Source organism: Adiantum capillus-veneris, chromosome 9 (genome assembly GCF_014529385.1).
Source record: "Adiantum capillus-veneris isolate H3 chromosome 9, ASM1452938v2, whole genome shotgun sequence".
Taxonomy (NCBI): Eukaryota; Viridiplantae; Streptophyta; class Polypodiopsida; order Polypodiales; family Pteridaceae; genus Adiantum; species Adiantum capillus-veneris.
The window spans coordinates 55,551,532-55,564,972 of record NC_140939.1 but is presented as its reverse complement, the minus strand read 5'-3'; the positions used below and the strand labels follow the sequence as shown (position 1 = coordinate 55,564,972).

General features: G+C 42.6%; 1 protein-coding gene across 1 annotated transcript; it reads right to left on the bottom strand.

Moving 5' to 3' along the window:
• Window positions 1-3,986: 3,986 nt before the first annotated feature.
• On the bottom strand, window positions 3,987-5,222 carry LOC147450506 (aspartyl protease family protein 2-like). The gene has a single exon (XM_086520735.1). It carries the CDS (start codon window positions 5,220-5,222, stop codon window positions 3,987-3,989), a length of 1,236 nt encoding a protein of 411 aa, XP_086376861.1.
• Window positions 5,223-13,441: the final 8,219 nt, after the last annotated feature.

Below are 13,441 nucleotides of genomic sequence, written 5' to 3'. Positions count from 1 at the left end.
TACAGTCGTGTAAAAATCTATCAGATCATTATACATTTAGAGTTTTATTAAAGTAAACTAATTGTAATAGATCACCTGAAAAGCGCTGTGACGCTAGTGTCACTCCATCCAAACTTTGCCTGCATGTTGAGAAGAACCAGGAGTGCTTTCAATCTAGACATACGTGCTCCATTATACAATGGCGTATCGGCTTCACTTTTCATATCATCATAGATAAGCCTTTCTGAATCCATGATCGTCTCGATCATTTCATCAATCTCGGGCTCAAACATTGCCTCGTTGGGAATGTGCTCTGCATGATCATCCCCCGAGCTGTCAGAGGCTACATCTTGTGGCCTCACATATGCTGCTTGACCAAAGCGCCTACGAACACGTCTATTGGGTTGCAAGATTGCTGCTTGTTGGCCAGCGTCAGAGTCCGACGAGTTATAATTGGCAACAACTCGATCTATAATAGATGGATCGAACTCACCAAATTCGCGAACGTGCTGCAAAGAAACACGTCTTGTCCGTCGCACAACATGCTTGCATTGATTACAAGGACATAAGACCCTCGTTGAGAGATAGGTGTTTCGGTTGGACGGTCCCACATCCTCGTCACTACTCATAATGAGGATAAAAATCTTATAACCTGGACAACAAATTTAATATTCTATTGGCATTCTTCGTCTTATCTCTCTCTCTCTCTCTCTCTCTCTCTCTCTCTCTCTCTCTCTCTCTCTCTCTCTCTCTACCTCACATTCTCTAGTCATGTCCAATCCCCGCACACCTCGGTCTAGAGGTGCACGGAGATCAGAACCACCGCGTTATAATCTCATCTTTATTGGTCAATACCTATATTTGTGGGTACAAGAAATCTACAGACCCACGTCTACATGATACTGCATGTAGTGGACAAAACCCCTTTGCCTCTTCTCTAGCTGTTGCACTTCACAGCATCTTAACATCTTTTCACAGTAGATCTTTTCACTGTTCGTCTAACTCTAAACCCTAAACCGTAAGTAATTCTTGCGTGGGCTCGATCTAACGTAAATAAGCGTAAATCTAAATAAACGTAAATCTAACTAAAAATAAACCTAAATCTAATTTAACGTAAGTCTACATCTAACCTAATCTTTAACGTCTTTTGGGATAGTTTCCTACGACGTTAAAACTCTCTTCTTCTTGTGTGTGTGTGTGTGTGTGTGGGTAAACCTAAATAAACATAAGTCTAATCTAATATAACATAAATCTAAATCTAACGTAAATTATGTTATATTAAAAACAAAGAACTAAACTAACAGGGATTATAAGAACCTTAAAACTGATTTAACACATAATTTTTCACATAACTCGGCAAGAGTTGGCATTCTCATCACTAAAGATGTGAGAGTTAACTTTCGGCGGTGACGCTGCCTCATCTCCATCCACATCTGACGACAGCAATTGGCCCTTTAGACCGTTCTTGCTCTTGTTACTAACTTTGAAGTTGCTATTGAATGACTAGAGGTTGTCTAGATGGTCATTGTGTCGGGGATGTAGTGACTCTTGCCGCCCTGAAGATCCACCTTCTTTCCTATCTTCTGAAGACATTTCACCAGTACTTTTGGATCGACGGAGCCCACCATGAGTGAAGGCAGCAATACCCTATATTCCATTGAGGGCTTTCTTCACTCGCTTCATGCAGGCATCGCAGTCTATGGAGACCTAAATCTAATCTAATATAATGTAAATCTAAATCTAGCGTAAATAAACGTAAATCTAATTAAAAATAAACCTAAATCTAATCTAATTTAACTTAAATAAACCTAAATCTAATTTAACGTAAGTCTACATCTAACCTAATCTTTAACATCTTTTAGGATAGTTTCCTACGACGTTATAACTCTCTTCTTCTTGTGTGTGTGCGCGTGTGTGGATGTGTGTGCCAATAAAAACAGATAAATGGTATAACCTTTCTATCACCCATGCCAAGTATGATAGATTGGTTATGCCATTTCCCTCTTGAATAATAGGTCTTGAGTTCAACTCCTCGTCGGCTAGATCTTTAGGTCTTTTGATTTTAATTAGTTTCCTACGACGTTAAATTAGTTTCTCTCTCTTTCTCTCTCAATGTGTGTGCGTTTTTTTGTTTATGCATGTTTTCTCTCTCTTTTCCTCTCTCAATGTGTGTGTTTTTTGTTTATGCATGTTCTCTCTCTCTTTTCCTCTCTCAATGTGTGCGTTTTTTGTTTATGCATGCTTTCTCTCTCTTTTCCTCTCTCAATGTGTGTGTGCGTTTTTGTTTATGTTTGTACTCTCTCTCTCTCTCTCTCTCTCTCTCTCTCTCTCTCTCTCTCTCTCTCAAAAACACTATGTGTGTGTGTGTATGTGTGTGTGTGTGAGAGAGAGAGAGGGAGAGAGAAAGAGGGGAAGGGAACATGAGAGTGAGGAGAGGGAAGGAGCATACCTGGCTCTCCTTCCTCTCCTCGTGTGTGTGTGTGTGTGTGTGTGTGTGTGTGTGTGTGTGTGTGGAGAAGAGAGAGAGAGAGAGAGAGAGAGAGAGCGTTACCTGCTCCTTGCTTGAGGGCGCCGAAAAACTCAGATCTGAGATCTGAGTTTTTGGACGCTCTCTGTTATTTTTTTAGCCCAGTCGGCGTCGCTATGAGCGTCGTTATAAGCGTCGCTATGAGCGTCGCAAATTTACTTGTAAATTTGCGACGCTCATAGCGACGCCGGGAAATTTTTTTTGAGCGTCGCTGTGTGAGCGTCGCTAATATGAATAGCCTCTTGTAGTGTGCCTAAAAAGTTCATTGCGAGCGATCTTGGTAAAGGCATGTCCAAAGTGTGAAAATGAGTTCAACATGAAATTTGAGCAAAAAGGGAATTTTTCACAAGAATAGGGATTTTTCTTAGCGCGTTTGGGCATTTAACGAACAAAAGGGGGCATTTTTGGGCAAAAAAGGACTAAAAATGGTCAAAAATAGCCTAAAAATAACACAAAATGGCTCAAAATTCCACATCAACAATGGTACCATCATTTCTCACGTTGCGAAGGAACTTATAGAGCCAAAAATGAGCTCATTTTGGCATAGAAGCAAGGAGAGACAACCATTACAATCCAGGGTGCTAGTGTAGACCCGTGCTGCTTCCACTATATGTTTGAGGCTGTGAGGCCTCCAATTAAGGTTTTCCCTCTTCAAAATAACTACTTGGGCTTCTCCAATGAAGTTTTGAAGCTTCCATGGTCACGAAGAAGAATCAAAGCGTCAATTTAGGATTTTTAACACGTTGAAAGAGCACTGCATCTCTGCAATTGGGAGCCAAGCTACACCTAATTTTCACACACACAAGAGTTTTGAGTTTATCTTGGTTCTTTTTCAAAGTGCAGCTTTCATGGCTGGAGTTTTGTTCTTTTTTAGTGTGTTTTTAACTTCAATCATCTACGCCTTGCTTGATTTTGCTACGAATCCTCACAGTTAGAGACTTGACGCTTTCCTAGCCGCATTGTGCACTTTTTAACATCGCTTCAATATAGTTCACCTTGCCCCCACAAAAGAATCATCATGATTTCTATGTTGAGGACATAAACCCACCATGCATGCTCTCATGTAACTTATTGGAGAGGTATATAGGCTACCACTGCGAAGATGCTACCATTGCGAAGATGATGGCATGTTTTGTTAAGCAAGGAAAATGGTAGCATTATATTACGTCGTTCTGGCCCTCTCCAATCCTAGTTCACACCGAGTTCACATGGCGTTCACACCAGCATAATATAGTACACGTAGCTTGCACAATTGACATCTAGTTTGCATTGAGTTTACACGGAAGTTCACATAATTGTCCAATTTTACATCAAATTCACATTTGGAGATCGACACTTGTGATCTTCTCCAACAAGCGACTCCAATTGAATCATTGATCCCCTCTAAAATTGAGGTGTCAATTAGTGACGAGGTGGATGGCACTCGAGCCACTCGTATGTATGTGCGCCAGACCAACGCAATAACGCAACATAGATGTAGCTAGCAGTCATATGATGCAAAACCAACTCTCTGGTTTTCTGGGTCGAAGGTAATGCGAGTGCGCTGCTGTGCCATGCTTCCAATGACACTCGGGGAGGACACACTATGGTGAATATAGAGGCAGACTTGGGGTTGCAAGTGTTTCCGAGGAATAAACAAGTTTTGAGGAGGTATCTCAAGGTCTGCGCCTTCGGTGAAGTGGAGAGTAACAGATGGAACCATGCTGTGAAAGGTCTCAATAGCAATCTTTACGAGAAAGCAGGTGTCCATGAGGCCGCTGGAGTACACGCGGGGCTGGGTTTCGGAGCTGGCAAAGATCGCTCCTCTAATAGCGTCCCGTAGTTCAACGTATGCAGCTCTAGGGAGAGTGGTAATGGGAGCGCCGGAGTCGATGACAAAGCCGCCCTCGCCAGTGTCTGGATTGAGGTCGAAGACGTATTCGCGGAGGGGCAGAAGAGAGCCGCCGACGCTGATGCCCGTGAGCTCGACATAGTAATACGGCGAGTACTTGTAGATGGGAGGGTTGGTGAGTAGCGGAGTGAAGGCGGTGTCGGGGGGAATGGGCCCGTTGAAGGTGAGAGTGGAGATGTCAGAGGTATGCACGCCAGGCAGGCAGTAGGAGAAGCTTTCGGAGTAGCCCCTGCGTTGGAGTTGGGTGGGGAATCCAAGAGGCCCGCGGCTGAGGCCTAGCAGTCCGGCGAAGCCCCCTCCGGTTCCGGCGTTCTGGAAGGCGGTGGTGCAGCCGAAGGGCATGCTAAGGAGGCTGTCGCCAGAAGACAGAGTGAGAGTGTCCCTCACAAGCTGGCCAGAGATGACGGCGCCGCCGGTGTAGCCTCTTCTGTAGGGTGGACACAAGGTGAAGGGTGGGGCTCCGCCGGAGGTGTAGCGATCGCCAAGCTGGTCGACGCAGTGAACGTCGAGGATATTGACGTACTGGAGAGTGGAGGAGGTGTTGGGGACGAAGATGGGCATGTCTATTTGCGGCTGGCATTCTACGCAGGGCTCGCATTGGATCCAGGTGAAGCCGCTGCCGGTGTCCATCAGGAGATAAAACTCGCGCCGAGACGTACTGCTACCGCCGAATGTGACCCGCACTAAATAGTGGTTGGACCTTGCATAGTTAGCGCCGGAATAGACGCCCACCTGCCCCTGTCGTAGGCCGGTCAGCCAATCTGTACTGTCTCCTGGCCCCTTCGACGTATCGTCAAAGGGTGAGAATACCGAGTCCCCGTGCATAATGTGCGCTGTAAATATCGCGCTGCTTGCGCTGCTGTTCCACAGCTGCGGTTGAGGTATGACATGGTTCCGAAGGCCTGCTGCTCCTGACAGAGACAAGAGCCCATGCACGATTAGCAGCACCAGACTACGAAACGCAAGCATATCTGATCGGAGTCTAAGAGAAACTGATAGCTCATTTTCGCACTAGGGTTTTTACCACCAGTCCCCCTAACGAACGATTTATTGATTTATAGCACTAAATGACCACACAAAATGGAAAAAACGTTCATTAAACTAGGGGTTCGCGCCTAAGAGAAACTAATCTCATTTTCTCACTAGGGCTTTTACCACCACTCCCCTTATTGATTTATAGCACTATCCGACCACACACAATGAAAAAAAACGTTCATTAAACGAGGTAGATTGGGAGAAGAATCTCCGACATGATGCTAGAAATACAAGAGTAGATTGTAGAACTCAGCCACTTAAGTTATCGAATGCCAAGGCAAGGCCACAGCTTTTCCCAAGACGTTTTCAGGCATTTTTGGATGAAGCTAAAAAGCTTGCCCACTAGCCTCATGTATATATGTGTACATAGCTCTGCAAGTTTTGAAAGTGACCTTGTAAAAATTCATGTACAAAGGTGTGATTTTGTCAAACTTGAATGCTGATGTTTTGAGTTGTTCGAGACTCCAAAATATGATTTTTAATAAGAGTTTTCAGTTGTGCTGAACAGCTTGTGAATCGGACTTGTACGTCATGAATTATGAGCATCCGAAGCGGGCGGTCTCAACTTAGAAGGTGATTGCGGGTGCATACAAGAAAGGAAACTAAACCAACTTGGGGGTCTAAGATTAGAAATGCTGAAGTTCTATATTTCTGGAGATAGTCGAGGTGATGGGCTTCGAGCCGTGTGTTACGGTGCGTTATTCGGTGACCGGAGCAACAAGGTATGCTTCGGGGAAAATTGTCCGAGAAGTCCCCTTATGCTTTGGGAGAAGCTGAAAATTTTTGAGAAGTTGGGGAGATGGGAGGATGGTGCCAAGTGGCAATGGAGTAATCCCACATGGGGGGGAGAAAGTGGAAATTGGAGCGTATAAGGGGGGGAGTGGGTAACCCCTAAAGGTGTATCAAAGGAGCTAATGGAGCTTCTTAGCCTTGCTTGTGAGGGTTCGTGGACTTTGGGGGAGAGAGGGGACACCATTTTCAGTCCACACCAGCTGCCCAGGCGCCTGGCCACCTTTTTGGTCCACCGGACATCCCCTTTCTCCACTTGCCTTGATAAAAAAGTGGCCGACAGCTCATTTTTGATCCAAAAAAGCCCAAAATTGAACCAATTAAAAGGTGCCCAAGGAGAGAACCATGTCGGCTAAGAAGAGAGGAAAAAATACCTTGGGATAAGAGCCAAAAAAATCCTCTTTTAATAGCTGCATTTCTCTGCACACCTGCAGATACTTTCCAGAGACCTCCTTTTTGGAGCTTTTCCAAAACCTCCAAACTTCGAATGCTTGTAATTTGTTCATTCCTTATCGGAATCAAGCATATGGATGCTCTACGGATATCTATGCGAGCCAATCTACACACCCATATTCTCTAATTCTCCTAATTCCAAGTGTGGTTTATGCTAGAGAAGTTCTTCTCCAAGTTTTACAAGTGTTTAACACAGGTGAATTTGACGGTGCAGCTGTTGTTCTTTCCAACGGTGTGATCGCTGCAAGGCTATAAGGGCATTCATTTTCATTGTCGTTTGCACTCCACATCGTTTTGGTGCCCCCATGGAGGAGCAAGTGCTCCTATGCTCCAATTCTTGTGAAATATGTCTATTTTGCAGGCAGTGAATGTAAAAGGGATGTGGGTCCTTATGGACAACCGCCTATGTATGTGCAAATTGTGGAAAACACTTAAGGCAGTCGTATAATTGGATTGCAGCCTTTGGAGGGTTGTGAGGTTTTGTGAAGCCGAGCAATGGGGGCTGGGTTATCCAGTGTGAGGTGGATTAGGTACTGGAGCGATCCATCGCCATCCCTTGAGTTTTCGACATCACATGTAAGTGTTTTTGTGGCAATCAAACATGGCAGCAGACGAGTTCCCACAGTTTCATGGATTGCCGAATGAAAATGCACAGACGTTTATTGAAAAGTTGAAAGTCAATTGCTTGCTGCGCAATATACTAGACCAAGCTATATTGTTGCGGCTGCTGCAATATAATTTACAGGATGAGGCAAAAGTTTGGTTACAAAATTTTGAGGAGTTGATGCAGGTACAAAACCCAGGGGTGGTTTTGGACTATAATCGTGTGAAGCAAGCTTTCCTGGCACAATAACAATCCATCGAAGTACCAAATGAAGTTTGGCATGAAATTCTGGAATATACTCAAAGGGCTAATCAAAGTGTTGATGATTTTGTCATGCAGTTCACCCGTTTATGGGATAAATGGGCCCGAGCTTTGGGAAACGAGATTCCTCCATCCATGTTAAAAAAGGACCGTTTTGTGGCAAACCTAAAAGAAAGCTTGAAGTTCAAAGTTGAGCTAAAAAGGCCCGTCACCTTCGAAGAGGCAGACGCCATTGCCAGAGAGAAAGAATGGAAAGCTCAAAGGCTTAATGAATACGGGAAAGCGGTCCCTGAGCAAAATAATGGTAGCCAAAAGGAGGAGAATCGGGCAGAAGCTGGAGGCCAACCTGTTCAAAGGGCTGCTAGTACTGAACAGTTACAATGAAATATGCAAGACATGATGACCATGATGCAGGAATTGCGACTCAGTGTTCTTGGTGGTGGAGGTGGTCGTGGTCGTGGACGTGGTAGAGGGATGGCTCAAGCATGTGAAGCTCATCCTAATGCTAACCAAGGTCGTGGGCAAGGTGGGTTTGAGCCGTAGAGGAGGTTCATTCCTACTTGTTATAATTGTGGTGAGCTTGGTCACATCAGCACCTACTGTCCAAAGCCAACAAGGATAGGTGGGGATATGTTTCCACTTCCTCAGCAGATTCCTAACAGAGCTAATGATTATGCATTGGATATACGGGGAGATCAAGGTATTGGACAGGAAAATCAAGCCTCAACCTCTGGTGGTCATGTGGGTATTGTGCAGGTGGAAAAGAAAGATGCAGATGTGTTGCCAGTAGGCAAAAGAGAGAGGGAAGGCTATGCAGCACCAGGGCCTAGTCGAAAGAAAGGGAAGGAGAAGGAGGGTGAAGATGCAAAATTCAAGAGAAAGAGAAAGCCTCGTAGACGATTTGAAGTGGCAGATTTGCCTTTGGGAGAAGGCCAAACAGCTTACAGTTTAAAGGAAGACCTGATTGGGAGGAAAGTAGATTGTACTTTTGGATAGTTGAGGAATATGGTGCCCAAACTCAAAAGGCAGTGGAAGTCATTAGTGAATCCAGAAAAAGAGCCGAAGCATGGACAAGTTAGAGTGTTGTCCGTGGGAGAGTTACCTGACATCTGCTCTATGGTGAATGCTTGGCACAAAGGTGTGGGCATGGGAGAAGCCTACATTGATGGAGGTGCTCAAGTTTGTGTGATTACACAGTCATGTGCTGAGAGACTGGGTCTCATTACATGCGGAAGCTCTGGGTTTCGGATTCGACTAGCAAACCATGCCAAAGTGAAATGTTTGGGAATGATCAAGAATTTGGAAGTTGAAGTTTTTAACGTGAAGGTTATGGTGAACTTTCATGTTATGCCAGCTGGTCTGGGAGCCTTCCCTGTCATTTTGGGACGACCTTGGTTGAGAGCTGTTGGTGCCGTGCAAGATTGGCACAAGGGCACAATCGGTGTGCATGACAAGAAGGGTGAAAAGAGAGTGTTTGATATGACTACCAAACAGCCTATGGCACTTGAAGATGTGAGTGAGAATGATGAGTCCGAAACTACTAGTGATGATAGTTCTGAGGACTCAAAAAGTAGCACTGCTTTGAGTTCCAGTGATGAGGGTGAAGTTTCATTCTTGTTTTTGGATGAAGGACAGAAAGAAATTAGTGAAGTGTTGCAAATATCAGGGAACATAAATGCTTCAAGACGTTTAGAGAAACTTGAAGAGTTAATGCAACCTAAGCAGGAACTGCTAGAGAAGAAAGAGTTGATCGAAAATATGTTAAGTACTGATTTGACACAAGGAGAAAGAAAGGAGTACTTAGCAATGTTGGATAGATTTCCAAATCTTTTTATTACCTCATACCAGGAAATAAGGGGCTTTGTTGGGGATCCTGTGAAGATCGAGCTAGTTGAAGGGGCAAAGCCAATGCAGCAAAAACTAAGAAGGATGGGTAAGGAACAAATGAATGCTTTAAAGGAAGAAGTGGATAAGCTTTTGGACGCAGGGTTCATTGTACCAATGGATAATGCTGAATGGGTGAGCCCTGTGGTAGTCACCCCAAAGAAAGATGGGTGTTGGAGATTTTGTGTTGATTACAAGCCACTAAATGCGGTGACTAAGAAAGATCCTTAGCCTTTGCCTTTTATTGATCAATTGTTAGATGCAGTGGCTGGTTTTGAAAGATACAGTGTCTGTGGTGGGTATTCAGGATACTTTCAGCTCATCCTTGCTCCTGAAGACCGAAAAAAGACTACTTTTATCACGCCATGGGGTTGTTTCTGCTTTTGCTGCCTTCCTTTTGGGTTGACAAATGGGCCAGGAGCCTTTGAAAGGAAAGTAGATTGGGTCCTTGCTCCATTTATTGGGAAGTTTGTCAAAGGGTTCATAGATGATTTTTGTGTCTACAGTTCAAGGAAAGAGCATGTTCAGAAGCTTGAAATGACGTTTGTAAGGTATGATGAATGCGGGGGTCAGTTAAACCCCAAAAAATGTCATTTGGCGCAGCCAAGGGTGAAGCTTCTTGGACATGTGATTTCAGAAAATGGAATTGAGGCAGATCCAGAGAAAGTGGAAGCCTTATTATTGATGTCATCCCCAAAGGATACAAGACAATTAGCTACTTTCATTAAGAAGGTTAAATATTTGTCTCGATTCATACCTTTGGCATCACAGTTATTGTACCCACTGCAGCAAGTGGTTAAAAATGATCCATTGGAGTGGACACAAGACTGTGAAGAAGTTTTCGATAAGGCCAAAGAAGTTTTGAGCACACTGCCTATTATGCAAGCTCCTGATTGGGAGAAAGAATTTTATGTTAATCCGTCAGTTGGAGATAATGCCATTGGGGCCATGTTATTGCAAAGAGGGAAGGAGTCCAAGCATAAGAAGCCTGTTTATTATGCTAGCCGAGTTTAAACCCCTCATGAAAGAGAGTACTCAGAGATTGAGTTGGTGATGATCAGTATGGTCTATGCTTGCAACGATTCAGGCATTACCTATTGCAAAAGTCGTTCACTTTTCTCACCAGCTATTCATTGCTGCCTCAGTTGTTTAATAACTCAAATATATCAAAGACAATGATGAAATGGGTTATAGAATTGCACGAATTTCAATTCACTTTTTTGGTGGAAGAGAGTACTCCGACTACCCTGGCAGATTTACTCACTTACAAAAAGACTCCTATTTTGGTTAAGGAAGAGGTGGTGCAAAGGAAGAAGATCGAAACTCTTGCTATATCCAATGCTTCACTGTTATATTTTGATGGCTCTTATCGAAGAAGTCATGAAGCTGCTACTGGAGGGATTGTCGTCTATGATGCGTAAGGAAATCTAGTGAGGAAACAAGGGTTAAAGCTTGATGCGAAAAGTAATAATGAAGCAGAGTACATGGCCCTTGAGGGCGGTCTGCACATTTGCTTACAGTTGGGAATTAAACGCCTGCAAGTCAAAGGAGATGCCTTGTTGGTTGTGAAGCAGGTATTGGGGGTGTGGAAGAATAAGAACCCTAAGTTGAAAAATTTGTGTTTCAAAGTGAAATCTTTGCTTAAAAAGTTTGAGGCATGGAGTTTACAGCATATTGAGAGGTCTCAGAATGAAGAAGCTCATGATGTTGCCCAAGAAATGATCACTTGTGTGTTTGTGTTGAAGGCTGATGTCCCTCTATATCATGGAAGAGAAGTGCTATTAACACTAGGTTGGTAACCTAACAGGACATAAAAGTGTCCTTTCAGGGTTTTGAAAAAAACCTCCAAAACCATAGTAGATCCACTCACTTTGTAAAATCCTTTCATGAGGTTATAGTTCAAGGCCTACTACACATCGAAAAAATAAGAAACTTGTAAAATTTCTCATCTTTTGGTCACACCAAACCTCCAAAGTTGATGGACCAATACATTTTCATCAAAACAGCCATTTCTTACGCTTTGTTGCATAAAAATAAGATTAGGGATTTTTGTAGGACTTGAGATAAATTCCCTAGTTAACTTCAATGGGTTGGTGATCAGAAAATATGATTGCCTCTCACTCACTATTTTTTGTTTTGCCAAAAGAAATAGGTACAAAAAAGTTGAATTTTTACCATTCTGCAAACCTATCATCAAAGTTTCTATAGCCACGCTCAATACAAATAATATATGCATGTTTTCTTAGTTCTGTATTGTTCTTTAGGTTCATTAGGAGCCATGGAGCATATCAAAAGAATAATAAATCTCTTACCAAGGGGAATATTGGGGACAAAGATAAAGTGCTAAATATAGCAAACATGAAAAAATTGGGTTCAACATTATGAGTTGTAGAATCCCATAGAAACTATTCAATATCTAGCCAAATTTGATCCTTATGACTAGATATGGTTACTACCTACAAAATGCATGTAGTTGTCACAAGAAACTAACAATATTGAAAAAGCTATACTTGATATACTAGAATGTTTCGTTTTCTTCTATAATTGAAAAAATCAACCATCGTTGTCTACTATGCAAAATAGGATATTAGGTGCCCCAAAACTCAAGTAATATTAGCTTTATGTTACAATATGTAGCATAGAAAATCAAAACTGCATTTGGATATCATGAAAGCCACCAAAAAAATCATAGAAGAGCTAAAATTGGCTAAAAAACAAGATTTGACAATTTTTGTAATTTGGTCATAACTTACAACTTTAACATTTATTTCTCCCTAGAAGCATTAGGACATGTTGACGACTACTAAAGATAGTTCTCTAGCATTATAGACCTCACAAACATGAATTCTAGAGTGGTATAGTTGCAAAAAGTTGAAAAAAGCCAAAAACAGGACCCGTTTTTTCACACAGTTTAGGTTGTGAAATGTTGTGCAAGGACAAGGTTAAATATGGAATTGATATTCCAAAAAAATGTCGAGTTTTTTTCAGCTCATGAGACAACTTCCTAGACAGATAGCACCTCAAAATCCATTTTGAAACTCTTGACATAATTCAAGGAAAATGGTCACTTAACAAGACATAAAAGTGTCCCAGGACATAAAAGTGTCCTATTACCAACCTAGTGTTAAAGGAAGCGGATTTTCTGCTTACAGGTCTTTTACCTGAAGATTTGCCATCATCCAAAAAGTATGCTTTTATGAGAAGAGCCAAAAAGTACAAAATGCTTGATGATGTGCTTTATATGAAAGGAAGTGATTTGATATTGCGACGTGTGCCCTGGAAAGAAGAAATCTACAAGATTTTGGAAGAAAACCATGAAGGATCCTGTGGAGGGCATTTTGCCATGAAAATTATGCTACATAAGATTTTACAAGAAGGCTATGTGTGGCCGAGTGTCCAGCGGGATGTGAACCATTGGTGCAAGTCTTGTTTGTCTTGCCAAAAGATGGAGAAGAGAATTTTGAAGCCTGAATTGCGAAAGACGATTTTAGCTTTTGATGTATTTGAAAAATGGGGTCTTGATGCCATTGGACCCTTACCCATGACTGGTAAAAGGAATGTTTACATTCTGACAACAGTGGATTATTTGTCATGTTGGGCAGAAGCTAAGGTTGTCAAACAGATTACCAGTAAAGAAATGGGGAAGTTTGTGTACGAAGATATATGCTGCAAGTTTGGTGTGCCTTTGGAACTACTTTCTGATCGGGGACCAGGATTTAGAGGAGAGTTGTTTGATTTCCTTTGTGGAAAGCTTAATATACAACATAGGTATAGTTCTCCTTATTATCCACAATGCAATGGTCTTAATGAGACATTCAATGGAGAGTTAGTGAATATCTTGACAAAAATGACTCAGACACATGGGAAGACTTGGGATACAGAATTGCCTTGTGCACTATGGGCTTATAGAACCGCTATCAAAACAAGCACATGGTTTTCTCCTTATCACTTGATCTATGGTAAGGAAGCTTTATTGCCCATTGAAGTGGAAATCCCCGCACTTAGGTGGTTGTCATTG